The sequence below is a fragment of the Elephantulus edwardii genome, unplaced genomic scaffold (genome assembly GCF_000299155.1).
Source record: "Elephantulus edwardii isolate Elephantulus edwardi_28Jun2011 unplaced genomic scaffold, EleEdw1.0 scaffold00017, whole genome shotgun sequence".
Lineage (NCBI taxonomy): Eukaryota > Metazoa > Chordata > Mammalia > Macroscelidea > Macroscelididae > Elephantulus > Elephantulus edwardii.
Genome location: NW_006399767.1, coordinates 28,459,258 through 28,482,238, shown reverse-complemented (window position 1 = coordinate 28,482,238; position 22,981 = coordinate 28,459,258). Strand labels below are relative to the sequence as shown.

At 53.1% G+C, this 22,981-nt stretch overlaps 1 protein-coding gene across 1 annotated transcript in view; it reads left to right on the top strand.

Moving 5' to 3' along the window:
• ITPR3 (inositol 1,4,5-trisphosphate receptor, type 3) overlaps positions 1–22,981 on the top strand; it is an 89,517-nt gene that overhangs the window by 49,278 nt on the left and 17,258 nt on the right. The window contains exons 4-32 of the mRNA XM_006882082.1: positions 72–158; positions 954–1,112; positions 1,296–1,394; positions 1,662–1,745; positions 4,230–4,376; positions 4,591–4,686; positions 5,314–5,370; positions 5,566–5,699; positions 6,560–6,659; positions 6,736–6,896; positions 7,485–7,626; positions 9,302–9,463; positions 9,976–10,148; positions 10,643–10,762; positions 11,154–11,336; positions 12,093–12,344; positions 12,459–12,603; positions 13,161–13,302; positions 13,925–14,124; positions 15,311–15,440; positions 16,055–16,112; positions 17,537–17,702; positions 19,179–19,343; positions 19,427–19,501; positions 19,940–20,065; positions 20,922–21,044; positions 21,126–21,326; positions 22,277–22,528; positions 22,766–22,891. Of these exons, the coding sequence (XP_006882144.1) occupies positions 72–158; positions 954–1,112; positions 1,296–1,394; positions 1,662–1,745; positions 4,230–4,376; positions 4,591–4,686; positions 5,314–5,370; positions 5,566–5,699; positions 6,560–6,659; positions 6,736–6,896; positions 7,485–7,626; positions 9,302–9,463; positions 9,976–10,148; positions 10,643–10,762; positions 11,154–11,336; positions 12,093–12,344; positions 12,459–12,603; positions 13,161–13,302; positions 13,925–14,124; positions 15,311–15,440; positions 16,055–16,112; positions 17,537–17,702; positions 19,179–19,343; positions 19,427–19,501; positions 19,940–20,065; positions 20,922–21,044; positions 21,126–21,326; positions 22,277–22,528; positions 22,766–22,891 (4,065 nt within the window). The remainder of the gene's footprint in view (positions 1–71; positions 159–953; positions 1,113–1,295; positions 1,395–1,661; positions 1,746–4,229; positions 4,377–4,590; positions 4,687–5,313; positions 5,371–5,565; positions 5,700–6,559; positions 6,660–6,735; positions 6,897–7,484; positions 7,627–9,301; positions 9,464–9,975; positions 10,149–10,642; positions 10,763–11,153; positions 11,337–12,092; positions 12,345–12,458; positions 12,604–13,160; positions 13,303–13,924; positions 14,125–15,310; positions 15,441–16,054; positions 16,113–17,536; positions 17,703–19,178; positions 19,344–19,426; positions 19,502–19,939; positions 20,066–20,921; positions 21,045–21,125; positions 21,327–22,276; positions 22,529–22,765; positions 22,892–22,981) is intronic.

Here is a 22,981-nt window from a genome sequence, read left to right as displayed (position 1 = left end):
GCATGGTGAGGATGTATGCCCATAGGGCAGGCTTTTGAGCCAGCCCCTCACCCATGCATGTGTCTGTACAGCATGCGGCCCAGATGGAGCAGAAGCAGAATGATACGGAGAACAAGAAGGTGCACGGGGACGTGGTGAAGTATGGCAGTGTGATCCAGGTGAGATGGCCTGCTGCCTCCTCTCTGCTCCCCACGAGGCCTGGGCTTGGGGTGCAGTGGAGCCTGCAGAGACATACCCTCTCTTTGTGTGTGCTCATGGGGGGCTCTGTGATGGATGTCTGAGTCTGTGTCCTTGCTGTGTGTAGTCTTTGTAGCTGTGTCTGAGGGTGTGTGTTTAGTGCAGTGGTCATGAGCACAGATTCTGGAGCCACCTGGTCTGGCTGCACATCTTGGCTCCACTCCTCCTTAACTGTGTGGCCGTGGGCAAGTTACTTAACTTCCTAATGCCTCTTGTTTCTCCATCTGTAAAAGTAGGCCAATAGCAGTAACTCTCTTGGGGTTGTTGTGAGGTTATGTGAGGTGAACAAGTGACATATTTAGAATGTTGCTGTTGTTGTTAAGTATTGTCACCTTGAGGACGACTCACAGAGACCCTGTGAACAACATATCTGAACCCTGTCCTATCTGGTGCCATCCTCATCATCTCTGACATATTTGAGCCCTTTGCTGCACTGTGTCGGTCTGTCTGGTTGAGGGTGACATATTTAGATTAGGCCTACCTTTTCTTTGATGATCTCCTGGGAGCTAGTGGACAGGCAGATTGAGGTGTGTGTGTGTGTGTGTGTGTGTGTGTGTGTGTGTGTGTGTGTCTCTTAGCCTGTGATGGAGGGTCTGACACTGTGTGTGCCGGGGCTGTGACCAAGGGTCCAGTGGGGCTTCCCCCAGTGCCCCTCCCTCATGGGCTGGCCTCTGGAGCCCCTGGACCTCATTCAGCTCATCCTGCCTGACCCCCAGCTCCTGCACATGAAGAGCAACAAATACTTGACAGTGAACAAGCGGCTGCCGGCCCTGCTGGAGAAGAATGCCATGCGGGTGACACTGGACGCCACGGGCAACGAGGGCTCCTGGCTCTTCATACAGCCCTTCTGGAAGCTACGGAGCAACGGGGACAATGTGAGGGCAGCGCCAGCCTGGAGGGATGGGGGTAGAAGGGGACAGAGTGTACAGTGGGCTCATTCTTCCATGTGGGGACAGGATGAGGGTACACCCATTTCTTAAGCCCAGAGAGAGACCTGGAGGTCAGGCCTGGGAGCTGAAGCCCTGCCCTCTCACCTTGCTCTGCCTGTCCCTCCCCAGGTGGTTGTGGGGGACAAGGTGATCCTGAACCCTGTCAACGCTGGGCAGCCTCTGCATGCTAGTAATTATGAGCTCAGTGACAACGCTGGCTGCAAGGAGGTGAGTGGACCTTTCAGGAGAGGGATCAAACAGCCTCATATGGCTCCAGTGGGCAAGCTGGCCTCACTGCTCCCCACAGCATTTGCGCCTGTTTGCCAGCCAGCCAATCGGCAGCCCCGAAGCAGAGCGAGGCTGGGGCAGACATTCTGTCCATGTGCTCTAATGGGCACTGGGCTGTCCTCCCTCCACTGCTGGGCCCCCAGCATGGCCCTCTCCCCAAGGCCTGAGGATCAGCCTTGGATCTTGGATCTCTCTGCCCTGCCTCAGGTCAACTCTGTGAATTGTAATACCAGCTGGAAGATCAACCTGTTCATGCAGTTCAGGGATCACCTGGAGGAGGTGTTGAAAGGGGTAAGCACTGGGAGCCCCCCTCACCTACCGCTCAGTCTCTCCCCCACAGGCTCCTCTCATCTCTGCTTGTTGCCTGCCTTCATACCCTTCCACCCCCAGCTCTGCATCTACTTGTCTCCCCATAACTCCTACAGTACCCCTTCTTTTGTCTCTGGCCTCACAATTCTCCTTCCGTGTCCACCAGACCTGGCTGGCCTGTTTTTTCTTGGTAAGGGTAAGAGCTTCTCCATGGACTGGAAGTCCTTGTCTCCCGCTTTGGGAGATCTCAGATCTCTGAGCTGCCCATTCCTTTCCCATCTCTTGCTCCATGACCCAAACCATACCCTTTGCTATGCGCCTTGCTCATGGAGGAAATGGAGCTGCTCTGTCTGCTCAGGGTTCTAGACATGGGCAATAGAGGGAAAGGGGAGAGAATGAGTCTTTGGGAGCTGGGTGGGCTGGGAAAGACCATAGCATAGACTTGCAGGAAGGACCAGATAAGGGGGCAGAGGTCTGTGGGGCTGGCTGGAGAGACCTTCAGAGACTCTGAATGCCTGACTTGGGAGGAGGGAGGAGGGCCCAGCGGTTTCTCGAGTGGGGCTGCTGGGGATGGATCAGCCCGTTGGCGCTGCACTCGTGCAAGGACGAGTGGGAGGGGCAGATATGGTGGAGAGCAGAGAGGGTGGGGGGCTTCAGTGAGGGACACAGGCAGGGTACAAGCCCAGAGCAGTCGCCCTGGCAGGCTCCTGCGTTCACTGTATCCTCCTGTTCCTTCTCGGAAACCTGCAGTGGTTTCCTCTGTCCTCCTCCTCGGACAGGCTGCTGCCAGCTTTTCCTGTCTCCCTCAGGCTGACCCTCCTCACGTGCTCAGCCTCATGTCCCCCCACACTCTATGTCTCCCCTCAACCCATGGAGCTGGGTTCCTGAGGCTGTAAATCATGTTTGAGGACATTGCCAATCTTTCTGTCTCAGAGCCACTGGAGGATTTTGATGGCCTTTGGGTTAGCTGTACAACTCTCTATGACTATGCTACCAAAGCTCTCTGTCCTCCCATGATCCACCCAAAAATGCCTTCTCCCTTTGTTATCATTATATATGGTTGAGTTGGAGCTGACTTCTAGTGGACTCTCCAGCGGGATTTCAGAGGTTGTAAATCACATGAGAGCAGATTGTGTCTTTCTCCGGTGGAACAGTTGGTGGATTCTAAGTGCACACCTTTGGGTTGTCAGTGCAACTCCTTTCCTTAGGCACCAGAGCTCCCTTCTCTCCCTTTGAGCCCATGTGTTGTCCCCACATCAGTCATGGCTCAGCCCGCAGGTTCCCTCTCCCAGAAGCCTTCCCTCACTGTACATTCCAGCTCTGAATCTGGGCAGCACTTGGGCCAACATCACTTGGGCCACATCCTACGGTGGTACCTTAAAGTGGTTTCTGGTGAATCAGATTCTGGGAAATCCAGGAACAAGGTTTCCATGTACAGAGGCCACCTCTTTCAAGCTCTCACCCTGCACCGCCAAGGCATGCAGTCGCCAGGCTCTGCCACCGTATCCTCCCAGTCTGTGCATATCTCCAGCCTCTTCCTTCTCTCGCCCCCGCCTTACCTCCTATATTCACTCACTCGTGCATTCATTCCCAGACTGCTTGTGCCTTGTGCTGTGCTCACTTAGTTGATAGAGCAGACAATGCCACTGGTGGTGAGAATGGCGGCAGCCGCCTGCATTTTGAGCCCTCTGGGAGGAAGTGTGGTGGGAAGATTAGGATATGGGCTTGGGAACCACTGCATGGATTTACCTCTCCCTTTGCCACTGCTACGTGACCCTGGGCAAGGCACGTACCTTCTCTATGCCTGAGCTTCTCCTCCTACAAAACCAGGCGAGTGTGAGGACTGACTGGGTGATAAGTTCACATCAAGTGCTCAGCTCCCTGGCGAGCACGTGTAAAGCGAGCATTACTACTTCTTTATACCTGTTACCACAGTCCTCATAAGCTTTGCAAGGTGAGTCATAGCATTCCCATTTTACAGATGCTCTCGAGGCTCAAAGATATTGAAAGTCTTTTCCAGGGTCATACAACTACTAAGTGCAGAGCCAGGATGCAGGTCTCTGTGTCTGGAGCCATAGAGAGGAATGGGCCATGGTCCTTGCTTTCTGGCTGCAACAGTTTAGCAGGAGAACAAAAGAAACTGTCACGGACTATTTACTGATATTCAGGCAGAAAGGGCCATCTAGGTGACTTGAAAGATGGGCTGGGCTTCAAGAGGGCAGACATGGGAGGAAATGAAAGGCGAGCTTGAATTGGGACCAGGGAGTGGAAGTGGGTAAAAAACCCACCTGGGCCGCCTGGAGCTTTGAGATCCGGGGACTGAGATGAGCCCCCGAGAGGGTGGCTGCCCTCTGGTGGAGCCCTGTCCCAGTCTCACCTTCTGCTTGCTGGCAGAGGCCTGCCTGGGAAGCAAGTGGGACTGGCCCCCCTGGGAGGGTCCTTGAGTCCACACCCCTCTGCCTGCAGGGAGACGTGGTGCGATTGTTCCACGCGGAGCAGGAGAAGTTCCTGACGTGCGATGAGTACAAGGGCAAGCTGCAGGTGTTCCTGCGCACCACGCTGCGGCAGTCGGCCACCTCCGCCACCAGCTCCAATGCCCTCTGGGAGGTGGAGGTCAGAGCCCAGCCCGCGTCCCACACTCAGCCCCTGACTATGTCCCTTCCTCCTTCCCGGTCACCCTGGAGAGTGGAAGTCCCCCATCTCTTCTCTGAACCTCTGAGGAGTCCAAGGGCAGAGGTGGTCTAGACCTCCTGGGTATCCCCAGAGCCTGAGCTCACCTTGCTGGGCCAGCCTCTCCTCCAGCCTCACTCCTTGTTCTCCTCCCCAGGTGGTCCACCACGACCCCTGCCGTGGAGGAGCTGGCCACTGGAATGGTCTCTACCGCTTCAAACACTTGGCCACAGGCAACTATCTGGCTGCTGAGGTGAGCAGGGAGGCAGGAGGCGTTCTCAGAGTGCAGTGTGCGTGTGTGTGTGTGTGTGTGTGTGTGCACCCACACGCACATGTGTGTAAAGGTAAGCACACACAGAACCAGTGTGCCCAGGACCCAGCTTTGCACACACAGGAGGTATCTTCATACAGATCCTGGCTTATTTACACTCATGAATTTATTTAGCAATTTTCATCAAATAAGTGCATGATTATAAATAATCCTAATAGATATCACCATGAACTTACTATATGCTAGATACGACTTTAGGTGCCAGGATACAACAGTCAGAAAAATTCCCAGCCCTTGTGGAACTTACATTGTGTTCATGTCTGTCTGTATGTACAGAGGGTTGTGTGTGCTGAGGCTACTTCTGAGTGTGGGTGTGTATATGGATGTGGTGGTAGATGTGCCAGCATTCAGATGTGTGTGGGACATGTGTATATTCATCAGTAGACCTACAGAGAACAGTCATGAAGGGCTAGGCCTGGGGACTCCCCGAGGAGTGACAAGAGGTTTTTTTGGGGTGGGGCTGCTTATCTTGGCCCAGGGCCTTGCGTGGTGGGGTCATACGGGTACAGCTTGTATCCAGGAGCGCCTCCCATCTCATGTCTTGTCCAGGAGAACCCCAGCTACAAGGGTGACATCTCAGATCCCAAGGCGGCTGGATCGGTAAGGGTCAAGGCTGGTGCTTAGGGCCTGGGGATGAGTGACCATGAGCCCACCTTGGAGATGGGTAGGGGAGAATGGCCATGAAACCTTGGGAGATGGGTTGGAGGAAGAAGCTTTCTCAGCTGGGATCCTAGGTAGTTTTGGGGGTCTGGGGAAGGGCTATCTTCCCAAAGTTAAGGTCCCTCATTTTGGGATGCCCAGGGCCGTGTAGGACGGAGGAATGCTGGAGAGAAGATCAAGTACCGCCTGGTGGCTGTGCCCCATGGAAATGACATCGCTTCTCTGTTCGAGCTGGACCCCACCACCTTGCAGAAAACAGACTCCTTTGTGCCCCGGTGGGTATGCATTGTGTATCTGGGGTCTGGCCCAGCCGTGCCCGGGTCGAGCCATCCCATCTCTGCGACTACCCACATCCCTCCCTTTACTGTTCTGCAGTTCTTTGGCCTGGAGGTCCTCGGTATATTTCAGCCCTTGAGGCTCAGGCTCCGTAATCCAGGGGCAGTTAACTGACTACTTAGTGTGTGTCCAGCAGTGGGTCCTGCCCACCACTGGGCCTTGGACTTATTGCTTTATTGAAATGCTTTCTCTTGGGGGTTATTGATCCTCTTGGCCTAGATATCCAGGCTCAGCTCCATGACAGTGCAGCAGCACGAGGAACCAAACATTGGGCTCGCTGACCTTTAAGGTCCTGACCAGCCAACTTGACATTCAGAAACTTCCTGGAGATGAGTCCAGGCCTTAGCTTTCACTACCTGTATGACCCCAGGCAGTTTACTCAGCCATTCTACCCACCTCTGCTTCCTCATCCACAATGTGAAATCTACCCGTCAACAAGGCAATGGAGAGAATTAACTGAGTCAGTGTAGACCCCCTCCACTCCCTTACCTGAAACTCCTGGGACAAGGTACATTTTGGAACTCAAAGATTTTCATTTTAAAAACATAACTATGCATTCATATCAAAGATGTGAATATTTCTGCCCACTAAATGGGACAGATAGTCTGAAAGAGCCTCATTTACAACCTGTGGGTTTTGGAGCCCTTTGGAAGCTAGGCATGAGGGCTTTTGTAATGATGATGCTTAAAACAGGGTCTAGACGTCGTGTTTGGTGGCTCGCCTCTGGGCTCTCCACGGCTGGAGGTGGAACGTGTGGAATGGTGGTGGGCTGAGCCCTTGCCCTCTGTCCTGCCCGCAGGAACTCGTACGTCCGGCTGCGGCACCTCTGCACCAACACGTGGATCCAGAGCACGAATGTGCCCATTGACATCGAGGAGGAGCGTCCCATCCGGCTCATGGTGCGCTTGCCGGGCGGGGCACGGGCAGGGTGGGCCCAGCTTATCCTGGGTGTCCTGCTGACCCCTGTCCCCGCAGCTGGGCACCTGCCCCACCAAAGAGGACAAGGAGGCCTTTGCCATTGTGTCGGTGCCTGTGTCTGAGATCCGAGACCTGGACTTTGCCAACGATGCCAGTTCCATGCTGGCCAGTGCCGTGGAGAAGCTCAACGAGGGCTTCATCAGCCAGAATGACCGCAGGTGGGGACAGGGGCAAGGCTCCTGAGCTCCTCTGAGTGGCCTTGACCTCCTGGGTCTGAAGTTCGTGAACAGCAGGGTCACAAAGCAGAAGCTAGGGCAGGCTCGACGGAGGCTGGGTCAAGGTGGATCCTGGCCCCCCAGGTAGGGGTGGGGGCCCGGCTGACACTAGGTGACACAGACCTCTGAAGCGGGTGCCTTGCTCTCTCATTACCCCTGTTCCACTGATGATGGGACTGAGGTTCATATAGGTTAAGAGACTCAGCTAGAGTTGCACAGCTAGTAAGAGGCAGTCAGGATAGAAATGCAGATTCCTTCACACCAGTGCCCCTGAGTTGTGTTGTGTGAGTCCTTTGTCATGGTAGCACTTTGACATCCAGTTCAGGTCACATGTGGGATGTGTTTTGAGAGCAGGTCATTTCAAGGTTGGGAAGGACAGCTGAAGTCCATTGACTGTGTTTTGGACAAGATGAGTGAGGGAGTGAGTGAAGAAAGCTGTGTTGGGAAGAGCTGGCTGCCCACGGGGGCATGTGCTCGCTGGGTCTTGGGGACAGTTCTCAGTCTCATCATCCCTGGTATCTCTCTTCCTAGATTTGTCATCCAGCTGCTGGAGGACTTGGTGTTCTTTGTCAGTGATGTCCCCAACAATGGGCAGAATGTCCTAGACATCATGGTCACCAAGCCCAACCGGGAGCGGCAGAAGCTGATGAGGGAGCAGAACATCCTTAAGCAGGTGCCCGTGTCGCCGTGTGTGCACGGGGCAGGGGGAGGGTGGGGACCAGTATGTGCAGGCCCGAAAGAGGGGGCTGAGAGGCCAAGAAACAGGATGCCCTTTGCAGACCCGAATTTGCCTTTTCCAGTTCAGATTTAGTCTCTCTGTGGGTTTTCTTATCACCCTCTTTTAAAAAGAAATGAGTATTTATTGAGCCCTTATCACATGCTAGTCACCATCATAAAAGTGGCTTCTTGTTATGTAGCATAGAGTCAGAACTGACCATAGCTGACCCTCCGGTGGAGTTTCAGAGGCAGTTAGTCACACAGGAGGAGGTTGCCCATCCTTCTCCCATGGAGCAGCTGGTGGCCTTGAACTGCATACCTTCAGGATTGCGGCTCAGCTTCTGCTTCAGGATTACTGCTCAGCTTCTTGCCACTAGACCACCAGAGCGCCCTTAAACGTGCCTTACTATGTATTAATTCAATCCTCACAACCCGGGGAAGCTACTATGATCCCATTTTACCAGTGAGGAAACTGGAGCACCCAGAGGTGTGTCCTCACACAGCTAAGGAAGCAGTAGGGCCAGGATTTGAACCTAGAAGGTCCTGGTCCAGAACTTGTGTCTTTTAACACTTTTTTAACCTATATTTCCTTCTAACTTTTCATTATGAGAAATTTTAAACATCAAGAAAATATCAAAAGAAGAGTATCAAAAGAAGAACATTGTGTGACTACCACCTGAATTCAGCATTAGCTACCATTTGATCATTTTGACTTTATGTAACTTTCTTCCCCACCCATAGATATGGGTGCCATTAAACTTCATCTGTACATTTTTTCAGCGTGCATCACGTGGGAATAAAGATATTGTCCTACATAACCGTGATACCATTATCACACCTCAGAGAATCAGCAATAATACCCAGTCTGTATTAAATTTCTCTTAACTTCCTCAAAATGTCTTTTTAAGGCCTGTTGGATTTCAAGCCAGGATCCAACCAGCATTTCTTTCATTCCATTCAGTTATTCAGTTTCTTTGGTCTCTTTTCTAAAACCATTTTTCATACCCACTCACCTTCCTGCTTTTTTAAATAAAAAGTTTTTTGTAACTATATTAAATGTTTTCTTTGAAGATGCTGGGCTTGTGTCTTATCTCTCAGCTCTGGCCACACCAGCAGGGCCTACCTGTAGAGGCAGAAACCTGAGCTATTATGACTCTGCCCTTGACCTAGGCACTGAGCAAGGCCTAAATCAGAGATGAGTTCAGACTTTGTGTTAGGGAGGAATTGTTGTGTACGATCGAGGTGGAACTGACCCATAGCTCACCCTACAGCAAGTTTTCAGAGGCAGAAAATCACACGGGAGGAGATTGCCCATCTTTCTCCCTTGTTGCAGCTGGTGGATTTGAATCGTGTACCTTTGTATTGGCAGCATGATTTCTTGCCACTAAGCTACCAGTGCTCTCTTACGGAGGAATTGGTGAGGGACAATCAGGAGGAAGGCTTTGGCACGAATGAGGAGAATATAGCCTGGAATCAGGGTGGATAGTAGATGAGCTGGAAGTAACTCAGTATAAGAATCAATTTGGGATGAATGTCTGGCTTGGCTTTGGAGCACGGTTGATTTTGGAGGTCAGAGGTACTGGGATTATTAGGTGTGCAGGATCCCTCCTCATCCTCCTTGCTCTCCCTAGATCTTTGGCATTTTGAAGGCCCCATTCCGAGACAAGGGTGGCGAAGGGCCCCTGGTGCGGCTGGAGGAGCTGTCAGACCAGAAGAATGCCCCCTACCAGCATATGTTCCGGCTTTGCTACCGCGTGCTGCGGCATTCCCAAGAAGATTACCGCAAGAACCAGGTGAGCAGCATGCTGCCGCCGGGGCCTGTGACCTCTCTGGCCTGGGTGCCCCAACGTGGACTCACTCATTCAACCAGCAAGGCTTTACCAAGTCACACATCGTATGTGTCTCAGGTACAGTTTTAGTCACTGGGGAACCTGTGAGGAACCATTCAATGAGCTGTGATCTGGCCCAGTGATCAGAAGGGTTTGGTTTAACTCTGCTCTTACCATCTTAGATTTCTTAGTGATTTCCCAATTATGCTTCTGTTATTTCATTTTGCACTGGGCCCCACAAATTAAGCAGCCTGTCTTTCCAGCAGACTCAGTCCCTACCCTTGTGGAGATTTCGCTCTTTTAAGGGAGACAGACCATGAGTTAAATAATTCTATGCTCTAAGCCACTATTCAGCTAGTGTGGGCTTTGTCTCCAGGACCTCTACCCTTCTGTGACTTGAGAGTCTGTCCTGAGTCAGAGCTGGGCCCTCTGTGTCCCAGCTGTGGCTCCCTGTGACCTCAGCACATCCTCCGCAGGAACACATAGCCAAGCAGTTTGGGATGATGCAGTCCCAGATTGGCTACGACATCCTGGCCGAGGACACGATCACGGCCCTGCTGCACAACAACCGCAAGCTCCTGGAGAAGCACATCACCAAGACCGAGGTGGAGACCTTCGTCAGCCTCGTGCGCAAGAACCGTGAGCCCAGGTCAGCTGACTCGCCCTTCCCGGCTGGCCTCCGTCCCCCACAACCACTCTCCCTCCCACCAGCGTGCTGTGTGTTAAGAGAGTGACATATTTCTGTGCTTGCTGGAGAACTGCTACCTTCCTGAGCCCTTGGTCTCTCCAGCACCTCCTGGGACATCTCCAAACGTGACCTGGCCTACAAACAAGAGGGCTGACTCCTGATACAGCAGGAGACCCCCAACATGCTTTCCCAGTGCCTCAGTCAGAGCCTGTGCTGAATCACTTGTTGACTATTCTTAATATCACCCTTGTCCTTGGGCCTCCTTTACCCTGGTCCTTTGGATTCCTGTCTCCCCAACTTACTCCAGAATGATGCCCATTCCTGGGCAGCAGAGAATGTATCTATCCTGGGGGAAGTTAGCTCCGGGAGCAGCCAGAAAGTTTTAGGGAAGACAGTGCCACCATCTGGGGGAAGGGAGGTCTGACTCCTCCCTGGCCTTACTTTCACCTCCCCAGGTTCCTAGACTACCTGTCTGACCTGTGTGTGTCCAACCACATCGCCATCCCTGTCACCCAGGAGCTCATCTGCAAGTGTGTGCTGGACCCCAAGAACAGCGACATCCTCATCCAGACCGAGTGAGCCACAGCCCAGTGCCCCACACCCCGGGCACCACCCACCTTGCCCCTCAGTCTTAGAGCTTGGGCTTCATCTGGGGGTTCAGGCTAGTGCCAGCACCCTTGTTATTTATACATATGCACCCACTGCCTGCTGTGTGTTTGACACTAAATGGGACAGAGAGTACTATATGGGGTGGGGAAGGAGGGACAGGAGAGAAGGAGCTCAGGACTCTGGCTTCAAAGTCTGGATGGGGTTCCAGGATGATGAGGGGGTACCCCATGGAGGGGAGCACGGGAGCCTGAGCTGGTTCTTGTTAAGCTCATGTGAACCTGGGCCTGGAGGAAGGAGTCTGGGAGTGGTGTCCTGGCCCCGGCCCCCGGCTCTGTGTAACGGGGTGTTGGTCTGCAGGCTTCGGCCTGTGAAGGAGATGGCACAGTCCCACGAGTACCTGAGCATCGAGTACTCCGAGGAGGAAGTGTGGCTCACTTGGACTGACAAGAATAACGAACACCACGAGAAGAGTGTGCGGCAACTGGCCCAGGAGGCACGAGCCGGCAACGCCCATGACGAGAACGTGCTGAGCTACTACAGGTGCCCACCTGGCCTGCTCCTTCCCCGCCCCATCCCCTGCTGCCTGTGCCCCTGGAGCCCTCTCTGCAGGCCTTTGCCAATCCTGCCAGCTGTGAGGTGTACCCGAGTTACATGGGGCTCCTGCCTTCCCCAAAATAGGCATCCCTGCCTGCACTCCTTTGTCCTGGGAAAGATAAGTACAGGATGACTGTGTAACCCAAATAGCAATGGGTGGCCTTAAGGACCAGGCTCAGTGCAGTAAGCAGGTTTAGAGGAAACCTAAACCCATCTCCAGATATGTATCTTTTTAAAAACAATAATGACTAAGGCTTATTAAAGTCTTATTAAATACCAGATCCTTTCTAAACCTTTAAAAGGTTGGTGGTCTGAATCCACCAGCTGCTCCGAAGGACAGTCTCCTCGGAAGCCTGGCAGGTCACCAACTCGGAGTCTCCTTAATGGCAGTTGTTGTTTTATTTGTTTGTAAATCAGTCCCCTCATTGAGAGTTGGGGAAACAGTTACAGAGAGGCAAAGGAACTGGACCAAAGTAATCCGGCCTCAGGTGAGGGAGCTGCAGTGTAATCCCAGGATGTCTGACCCCACAGCCTTCGGTCGGTTGGTTGTGTAGGCCTCTGAGATAATGGCCAAGGGCAGCATGTGCAGTAGAGCAAAGCTTCAAAGCTTTCGGTGGGCCTCATGCCTCCTGCAGCTCTTTCCACCCAGACGAGCCCTCCGGCTTTCCTCTGCTGGTGTTTTCATGGATTCCTCACCCGCAGGTACCAGCTGAAGCTCTTTGCTCGCATGTGCCTGGACCGGCAGTACCTGGCCATAGATGAGATTTCCCAGCAGCTGGGCGTTGACCTGATCTTTCTGTGCATGGCGGACGAGATGCTACCCTTTGACCTGCGTGCCTCCTTCTGCCACCTGATGCTGCATGTGCATGTGGATCGCGACCCTCAAGAGCTAGTCACACCCGTCAAGTTTGCCCGCCTCTGGACTGAGATCCCCACGGCCATCACCATCAAGGAGTGAGATGGGTGGGAGATGGGGGTTGCGGGGTGGGAGGGTGGAAGCACAGCTGGGACAGAGGGTGGGGTGGGAGGACCACAGGGACCCTCATGCCTCACTATCTCCATTCTCAGCTATGATTCCAACCTCAACGCCTCCCGAGATGACAAGAAGAATAAGTTTGCCAGCACCATGGAGTTTGTGGAGGACTACCTCAATAACGTGGTCAGCGAGGCTGTGCCCTTTGCCAATGAGGAGAAGAATAAGCTCACCTATGAGGTGGGCTTAGGAAGTGTCCAGAGGGTTTGGGGGGCCAGTGGGGTTCTATCTTCATCTTTTACTGAGCGGGGGTCAGCACCTGTGACTCTACTTCCTTTATGGTACCAGCCAGCACTATACAGGGACACTGCACTATACAGGTACCCACTGCTGGGGTACCTGAGTAAAGGTTCTCACCCCATCAGCTCAGGGCCTAGTCACAAAGCCCTGGCAGGAGCTAGACCTCCCCAGATGGCCTCCCATTCTTTGGGGCATTTATTCTGTATTTCCCTGAGGATGACATCTCTAGTAGAATTGGACTCTGACAGGCCTCCTTTCCACAGTTGACTGCCCTTGTCTGGGATTTTGGATTCCCTTGTGGGTACAGCAACCTGCCCTCTCCGAGGCCCTGCCCACCCAGAGGCTGAAATATCTACCATACCAGGACCCCCGCCCTCATTCTCCCAAGCCCTACCTTCCCTACTTCTCTGGCTACTTACTGGTTCTAGTCTCCTGACCCCTGCTGCTCCACCCTTTTCCCCACCCTCCCTCACCTCAGTCCCACCCCGTCTCTGCAGGTGGTCAGCCTGGCGCACAATCTCATCTACTTCGGCTTCTACAGTTTTAGCGAGCTGTTGCGCCTCACTCGCACGCTCCTGGGCATCATCGATTGTGTGCAAGGTCCCCCGTCCATGCTGCAAGCCTACGAGGATTCGGGCGGTGAGGAAGGTCACAGTCACTCCCTGCCAGCTTTCCTTGATCTCTCCCCAGGGCTGGAAGTTTCCTCTGAACAATTCCTTTATGTAGCCAGGCTGCTGTCATTTCAGAGCCTCTTGTGCCCCACTCTCTCTACCCTGACTGTGCTGGGGAGGGGGCAGTTGCTGTCCAGGACAGATTTACCCTGAGGGGAGGTACTGAGGGAGAAAGGGAGACCACAGTGTGAGGGGAGATGCAACACCACGGTCATCATCAGGGAGGAAGGCAGGCACAGCCTGTCAGAGGGAGGAGAGAGGCCTTGCCTCAGAGACACACACAGGGCTGCGTAAATTCAACAAAAGCAGATAGAAATCCACACCTGGGTTTCACCCTCCCACACAGTGTCCCTCTAGCTCCCGCGTGCTCTGTAGCTCTAGATGTTTCCTGCATGGGAATTCTTATCAATCTTCCTGAGCTTTCCATTCACTTCCTAGAATTGGCTTAAAGCACACCTCCCTCAGGAAGCCCTCCAGGGTTTGCCCTGCCTTTCCTTGGCACATGTTTGCCCTGCAGCTGAAAGTGAAAGACAGTCAGCCTGGCAGCCCTGCTGTGCTGCTCTGTAACCCCTCCACCCTTTGCTCTATAGGCAAGAATGTCCGTCGGTCCATCCAGGGTGTGGGGCACATGATGTCCACCATGGTGCTGAGCCGCAAGCAGTCTGTCTTTGGTGCCCCCAGCTTGCCTGCCGGTGCTGGTGCTGCAGAGCCCCTGGACCGCAGCAAGTTTGAGGAAAATGAAGACATTGTGGTGATGGAGACCAAGCTGAAAATCCTGGAAATTCTACAGGTGGTTGGGCCAGGACTGGGGTGGGAGGTGTTGAGATGGGGCAGGTGATGGAGGCAGAGATGGGGGGGTGGGCGTGTGTACGCCCCTTCGGATTGAAGTATTGCCCCACGTATTGATAAGTGTCTAGCTCAGTGGTTCTCGATGGGTGTTTCCCAGCATCTCCTGGGATCTTTTTAGATATAGTATAAGGGCTTTTATGTATGTATGTATGTATGTATGTATGTATGTATGTATGTATGTATGTGTGTGTGTACCATCAAATCAGATCTGACTAGTACAGGAGGAGATTGTCCCTCCTTCCCCGGCAGAGCATCTGGTGGATTTGAACCGTGAGCCTCTGGGATTGCAGTGCACCTTCTTGCCACTAAGCCACCAGAGCTCCCCTATAATCTAGGGCTTTAAGCCCATTCACATCCTTGGTGAGAATTGTACATTCTCAGGCTCCACCCCAGACTTACTTGCAAACTCAGATTCACGGTACGTGGGGTCATGGACTGTGAAGTAGTTCAGATTGGCATTATTTTCCCCATTTTAAACAAAATAAAGGGGGGATGAAGTAGAGGACTTGCCCAGGTACAGAACAGAGATCTGCTTTTGTTTTGGGGCCACCGATGAGGGGAGTGATTTCCCAGGGGAACTCAGTCTGACAGGGCTTGGTTGGGGGAATCAGAAGAGGGAGCTTCTGATTCGGGAAGGTCTGAGCCTCGGCCCATAAGGTTGGTACCGTCCAGAGGTGACTATAGGCCCCGGACCTTACCTCCTAGCCCACATTGGCTGTTCTCGCCTGCTCAGTATTCAGATTCTCTCACTTTATGGGAACCCTGGGGTCTGCCTGGCAGAGCAGGTAGGAGGACAAAGGTGGGCCTTTGCTTAGTTCCCATGCTGTCAGTGTCCAGTCTGGGAGAGCAACTGGGCATGGCCTGAGGATGTGGACTGTCTGCTTCACTCTGAGAGGAGGTGACGACCCCATCATTGGGCTGGGGCTGGGGCGAGGGTGCCCTGAAATCCCTGGGGAGAAGGGTCTTGCGTGGTTGAGATGTTTCCCAAATCCTGACCATTTATGTTGGGACATCGCCACCTGCGCCTCAGAGTAGTTGGAGCTCCTCCAGGGCTGTGTCCTCATCCATAGAGCAGGACTGACCTGACCCCCGCATGTTCTCACCCATCATCCTCTTCCCGCCCTCAGTTCATCCTCAATGTCCGCCTGGATTACCGCATCTCCTACCTGCTGTCCGTCTTCAAGAAGGAGTTCGTGGAGGTGTTTCCCATGCAGGACAGTGGGGCAGACGGCACGGCCCCTGCCTTTGACTCCACCAGTGAGCTTCCATCCATCCCTTACCCTCATCAGCCCTCTCCATGCTCGGGACGCCCCATAGAGGCTTTGAGACCTGAGACTTGATAGGGATACTCAGGCTGGAACCTGGAGCCTGGGAACACCAAGGACCCAAGGCAGTTCCCAGTCCTGCCCCTTCTCCCCAAATCTGCAGACATTGTCTTTCCTCTCTCCTGTCTCATTTAATTGCCCCAGAGAGGAGATGGAGACAAGAGCAGGTGTAATTCCCTCCATTTCCTAGATAGGGAAACAGACCCACAGATGGGCAGGGACTTGCCTAAAGGCTAAGCCAGCCCAGAACGAGCCTGGTCTCCTGACCTCCAGCTCTGACCCAGGTGCTGCCCTGCATGGCAGCTCCAACTGTGTACCGAGTCCCTGCCCTGGTTACTTCTGTCCACAGAGTTCTGCGTCTTCACCCTGAAAAGGTTGGGTGGAGACAGGGTAGGGAGAGGTGCAGAGGGGCCCACAGAAGGCCTGGACCCTAACTACTGCCTGGAAAAGGATGGGCTTTCCCCAGTTCTCTCACTACTATTCTCTCTACTCTGCTGGACCTGGAGCCAATCCCAGCCCCCATCTTCTCCGCCTTGTTTCCCACAGCTGCCAACATGAACCTGGATCGCATTGGGGAGCAGGCGGAAGCCATGTTTGGAGTAGGGTAAGGGCAGGGTTGAGGTGGGAGTGTGGGGGGCTGGGCGGATGATGCCAACTCAGGCTGCAAACTCACTCCAACTCCTAGGATGATTTTGGGTTTCTCTCAGTTAGAGGTTGACTCCTCCCTCCCCTGTCATCCCCCAGAAAGACTTTACTGGGCTCTGGGGCTGGGCCCACCCTCTGTGCTCTGCTTTTCCCTTCTTGTCTAGTATTTAGGGGCCACCTGGTTCCCAGTGAGTCTCCTCTCTCCACTTTGAGCATTTGTTTTTCTGCTTGAACTCAGGTTAGATAGCTGGAAGAACTTCCCCATGTTCACAGCAGGAAAGGTGTGGGATGTGCAGGCTCCTCTACAGAGGGTGACCCCACACCCAGAGTGGGGGGCCAGCCAGGATTTTAAACAGCTAGGCAGGCTGGGCCTGGAGCAGGGAGAGGCTTAACCATTTCTCTGTGTGCCCTCGGCGTCTGGTGAAGCTATAGACACTCTCTGCAGAATTACTTTTTAAAATTCACAAAGCACATAAAGATGCAAAGAAAACAAATGCCATTGAAATAATTATCAAAATATTAAAAGAACCTCTCCCAATTTGAAGTGACAGTTACACACGTGCCTCTTTATTAGCACATTAAATAATGAGCTGCAGTGGCAGCCCTACTTAGTGCCGTGACTTGAAGTTGTGATGAATGTAAAAGCGAGATTTCACAATTTCCGTAACAGCTCTAAGGTGATGTGCAAACATCCACGATTTCTGCTGCTTGTGGAGTCACCGGGCCCACTTGTCCCACTGCACTGCAGCTTGCAGCCTTGCAGGGCAGTGCTGCGTTCTGATTGGTAGCGGCTGGTGAAAAGATAGATGTAGCTCTTCACCTGCTGCTCAGGAACCTGGCTTCTATCCTTGAATCCCCTCGGTTCTTATGAATGCCTGCTTCGGTTGTTCTAGGGGAGTCCCAAGGGATTCTAGGAGAGACAGGATTAAGGGCCGGTGCGCAGAGTATTGGCATTTTACAAGCTGGTGAGAAAACATGGGTGTTTTCTCTTTTTGATTTTCATATTCTGTTCCATTTTGGGAGAAACAGGCACCAGAAAACCTGTTCTCATTCAACAGTTTCTAGACACAGAGATCCGTGACCTTGGTTGCTTTCTCCACATTGCGTCAACATTCTTGTGTTTTCTGCTGTTTCCCTCTCGTTAACTTCAACTCCCTGCCTCCTTCCTTTCTCGTCTGTGTTTGAGAGTAGCTGTTGTCCATTTGGCCTTATGTAGATAATGGTTTAAAAAGGCATCATACTTCAGAGGAAACCTCAGTATTTTGAATAAATACAACATCTGTGAATAGGTGGCAAGACCAGTGGTCCCCCGACCCGTGCCCCTCGGGCAGCAGGGGCCGTGCCACCCATCCCCCACCCCGACCCCCACGGCTCTGCCCGCAGGAAGACGAGCAGCATGCTGGAGGTGGACGACGAGGGCGGCCGCATGTTCCTGCGCGTGCTCATCCACCTCACCATGCACGACTACGCGCCGCTGGTCTCGGGCGCGCTGCAGCTGCTCTTCAAGCACTTCAGCCAGCGCCAGGAGGCCATGCACACCTTCAAGCAGGTGCCACCTCCCCGCCCTCCTGCCTGAGCACCCTCGCCCTTGGAAGGTCAGGTCAGGCTTGCACAACTGTTAGGGCTGCACTGACCACTGCTGGGTGTGTGTTGTTGTTGTAGACCATCGTTAGGTTGGCCCTGGACCCTGGTGGTAAGCACTGGGGAGCTTGAGATGCACTTTAGGGTAACACAAGTGGGTGTTATTTTTTTATCTACTGCTAACCTAAAGGTTGTCAGATCAAACCCACCCATTGCTACCACAGAAGAAAAGACCCCAAATCTGCTTCGATTAAGATTATAGCCAGAGAACCCTGTGGAGCAGTGTTTTAATCTGTAACATATGAGGGCACCATCATTCAGCACTGATTCTGTGGAGCAAGAGATGTTTTTAAGCTCCTTCAGGAGTCTCTGGGTGGTGCAAGTGTTCACACACTCAGATGTTAACCAAGAGGCTAGAGGTTCAAGTCTACCCAGCAGTGCCTTGGAAGAAAGGCCTGGCGCTACTTCCAGAACGTCGGCTGTGCAAACCCTGCAGAGCACAGCTCCGCCCTGGCACACGTGGAGTAGCCATTGACGCCATGGCAACTTTTTTTTCCTTAAGTCTCTTAAAGTTGAGGACCAAGTCTTAGGCCCCTTTGTCTCCTGTCATCCTGGCTTAGCATGTGGCACCATCTGCAGCAGTTTTATTAGGACGTGCACAGCCCTTTGGAGTTTTCCAGCTATGTTGGATGCACTTGTGTAAAGTGCGTTGAGACACGCCTGACACGTACTCAGTCCTCACTAAGGGTGTCTGGTTGTTACTATAATGCCACGTAGTCTGGGTAATATCTACATTAGTAAGTGCTGCTGTGGGTTGACACAGTGACTGCAGCAGGGGGTTTAAGTGCAGCGGCAACAGTGAGGATGGTGCTGGCTCTGATGTGGTCTTGCTCTCTGTGACTGAGGGCTGACAGAATGGCACCTAACGGCAGCAACTACTGTGCACCAGGCAGGGAGCCCTGTACTTGCATGAGCTCATGGGGTTCTCCCAACTCCCCTGACAGCATGCTTATTACACGCACTCCCATTTTACAGATGAGGAAACAGAGGATCAATAAAGCAAGATCTAGATTCAGGCCTTGTTCTTCAGGGTTTGGCTTCTTCTTTCAGCCAATATTCAGTGATACCATTATTTTTTGCCCTTCCCCTTTGGGGTCTGAGTGAGTGAGTGTCAGAGCATCATGTGACATGAACTAGTCACTGAGGTTAGGTGATGTGCCGGCTTAGGGAAGCAGGTGTAGGAGGCCGAGGGCCATCAGGAAGGACTTCCTGGAGATGGTGGATTTATGACAGGAGTAGTCTGCTGAGTAGGATTTGACTTAGAGAGGCGCAGGGGGTGATAGAGTGATACTGGGAGTGAGATGTGGAGGAGAAGAGGTGCTGGGAGTTCTCTAAGTGGCAGAGGACCTTGGTCTCACTGGCCCGCCCTGTCCTTGATCTTCAGGTGCAGCTGCTGATCTCAGCCCAGGATGTGGAGAACTACAAGGTCATCAAGTCAGAGCTGGACCGGCTGCGGACCATGGTTGAGAAGTCGGAGCTGTGGGTGGACAAGAAGGGCAGCGGCAAGGGTGAGGAGGTGGAGGCAGGTGCTGCCAAAGACAAGAAGGAGGTGAGAGGGGTCGGAGGGAGCTGGGGCAGGACTCCTTGCACGGGCTAGGCCTGGCTGACCCTGGACCCTCTCTGTGCCCTCAGCGGCCTACGGATGAAGAGGGCTTCCTGCAGCAGCCCGGGGAGAAGAGCAGCGAGAACTACCAGATCGTCAAGGGCGTGAGTGGCGTGGGCACCCGGGTGGGGCTGGTGGCCCACTTGCCCTGAGGCTGCAGCTGGCCCGTCTCTTCTGTCTCCCCCTCAGCTGGCTACTGGCCCTCAAAATAGACATGGTCCAGCTTTTCCTGTGCTCTACAAACAACCCTACTGAGGTCCAGATGGAATTATTTTAAAGTTGCAGGAATTTAATGAAATTCCATTTCATAGTCATATTGCTCTATTTATTTTCATGGCTGGATTTGGCATTTTTAGTGCTTCCCTGGCTGGTTGGGATGATGTGATTCAGCGGCCATGGCCTCCTTCCCCTCCCGCTGCCCCTGATGTGAACCAGGACTTGGCTGTGGGGATAGGGACCAGGAGCAGCCCTGGGAAGGAATGGGCTAGAGGGGGAGACTAAGGAAGCAGGAAGGGGCTCTGGCTCACCCCGCTCCCCTGTAGATTCTGGAGCGGCTGAACAAGATGTGTGGTGTCGGGGAGCAGATGCGGAAGAAGCAGCAGCGGCTGCTCAAGAACATGGACGCCCACAAGGTCATGCTGGACCTGCTGCAGATCCCCTACGACAAGGTGCTGCCTAGGGTCGTCCCTGGCCTGACCTCTGACCTCCAGGCCAGTCTTGAACTCTGACCTGACCTAAATTGCACATTAACCTCTAATATGCAAATCTAACTTGGTTTCACTTTAACCTTTTCCCCTGACTAATCACTAGATATACCTTGACCTCTAAACCCAGTCTTAGCATCACTTCAACCTTAACTCCTCATCCTGAACCACTTTGGACCTTGTTTGGACCCTCGCCTCACCCTGATTCTTTACCTTGACCCCAGCTTCTGCCTTTAACCCACATTGACCTTAATTGCTCTAATTGCCTCAGTTCCTTGACCCTTTACAACTGTGGCCTCATTCTGCCCTGACCAGTGATTTTTTTTAAAATTTTTATTAAACTTTATTAATTTTAATGAACATTTACAGAGATTTTGGGTTTCCAGACCAGTGATTTTTGATTACTTTTCCCAGCTTTACCCTGACCTCTTGTCCTGACTTATCCTCGGGCTTCCCCTGGAGCCTGACTCAAGTACCGATCTCCTCTCAGCCTTTAACTCTTAAATGTCTCCCCCTGAGTCACCTTGCCTGGTCTTGAACTTGCTATATTGCATACCTCATCCTGATTCTTGGCTCTGACCTAGTCTATCCTTCACTTGACCCTAACTTTGATTGTATCATAGCTCCTCCACTTCAGCTTCATCAGGTCTCAGCCAGTCTCATCTCTACTCCTGATCTTCAGCCCCTTAAGCTTGGCCTCTCTGTTGTCCCAGTTCCATACCCTGACCTAGCCATTCTTTTTGAGCTCAGACCCCAACCCTGGCCTTGACTTCCTCGCTGTGGTCCCTCCCAGCACCATCACCCTCTTCCCTGTGCCTAGGGCGATGCCAAGATGATGGAGATCCTGCGCTACACCCACCAGTTCCTGCAGAAGTTCTGCGCGGGGAACCCCGGCAACCAGGCCCTGCTGCACAAACACCTGCACCTCTTCCTCACGCCGGGGGTGAGGGTGCAGGGATGGGGGCACCTGGGTGGGGCAGGGCGGGCCTGGACCCCCTTCTGATGTGCCACTGCCCACCCGCAGCTCCTGGAGGCCGAGACCATGCAGCACATCTTCTTGAACAACTACCAGCTGTGCTCCGAGATCAGCGAGCCCGTTCTGCAGCACTTTGTGCACCTGCTGGCCACTCATGGCCGCCACGTGCAGTACCTGGACTTCCTGCACACCGTCATCAAGGCAGAGGGGAAATACGTCAAGAAGTGCCAGGACATGATCATGACCGAGGTGGGGGTGCAGCTGAGGCAGGCACTGGCTCCCTGGGGAACAGAGGTGCATGGGGAATCTCAGGTGGTAGGCTTTAGATGGAACTCAGGTGGTAGACTCTGGAGAGGGAATCACAGGTATAAGCCACAGAAGGGAAACTAAGGCTGCAGGTCTCGTAGAACTCAGGCTACGGGCCCAACACAAATCAAGAACTTAGGCAGGGCACAGCACCTAGAAGAACTCAATTAACAGACCAGAAGAAAGTCAGGCACATGTTTATTTGTCATTTATCAAAACTCATGAAGCATCTACTATGTGCTATGGAGTATGCATGCCTAGGGTAAATCAGTTGAGTGTGAGCAATTGGTTTGAGCCTCAGTCTCCAGCACATAGTAGGCGTTCAGTAAACATTTGTTAACTGAGGGCACAAAGGACAAAGGAGCCATGTCCATATTCTTAAGCATCGTGTAGTGTTAGGAAAAGAAAGGAACAAACACTGTAGTGAGATTGGAAACATAATAAATGAGACACTATGTACTGGAAGTGCTGTGCAATGTTAATTATTACTTGCTATTATTATATTACTGTGAATAATATAATCGCTAGCATAAGAAGGATGCCATATGCTCTTTGAGGATTTAAATTACAGCTGCAGGAGCAGAGAGGAGGGAGGGAGTAAGCTTTGTTGCTGGGATTAGAAAGGGCTTCTTGGAGGAGGCTACCTCTGAGACTAGCCCAAATAGGACTTCTTTCCAGGGGGGAGAAGGGGGCACTTTATGGGCCTGTGTTCCTGATGACAGAGGGCCTGAAAAGGACTTTGAAGGCCAGAGAACCCTCTATTTATAGATAGGGGTGGATGGGTGTTCCTGAGTGTTTGGTAAGGGCTGGGGTGTGTCCTAACTGTGTAAGGGGGGAGCGGGAGCCCAGGGCCTGGCTAGCTAAGGGCGTCTGACCTGTGCTCTCCTCTGCAGCTGACCAATGCAGGTGATGATGTGGTCGTGTTCTACAATGACAAGGCCTCACTGGCCCATCTGCTGGACATGATGAAGGCCGCCCGGGATGGTGTGGAGGACCACAGCCCCCTCATGTACCACATCTCACTAGTGGACCTGCTGGCCGCCTGCGCCGAGGGCAAGAACGTCTACACTGAAATCAAGTGCACCTCCCTGCTGCCCCTGGAAGATGTGGTGTCCGTGGTGACACACGAGGACTGCATCACTGAGGTATCCATGCACAGACCTATAGAGAGAGGCAGCTGGAGGGCAGGGAAAGGCCATGGGGAGAAGGAGGAAGAAGGGGGCAGGAGGGCCAGGGCAGTGCGGCCATTCTGTCCTGTCAAGTTGGTACAAGAAGAGGGACGTGCAGGTTGAGTGTGATGGAACAATGAGGAGGCGTGGGGAGGGGCGATGAGGTGAGGAAGAGCCTGAGTGTGACTCTGACCTGTTGTCCTGGCTGCACAGGTGAAAATGGCCTATGTGAACTTTGTGAACCACTGCTACGTGGACACAGAAGTGGAGATGAAGGAGATCTATACCAGCAACCACATCTGGACCCTCTTTGAGAGCTTCACCCTGGACATGGCCCGGGTCAGTCCCTGTGGAGGCTGTGCAGCTGGGAGGCAGAGATGTGTGGAGAGGCAGGGCTGTGTGGGGAGGCAGGGCTGTGCAGCTGGGAGG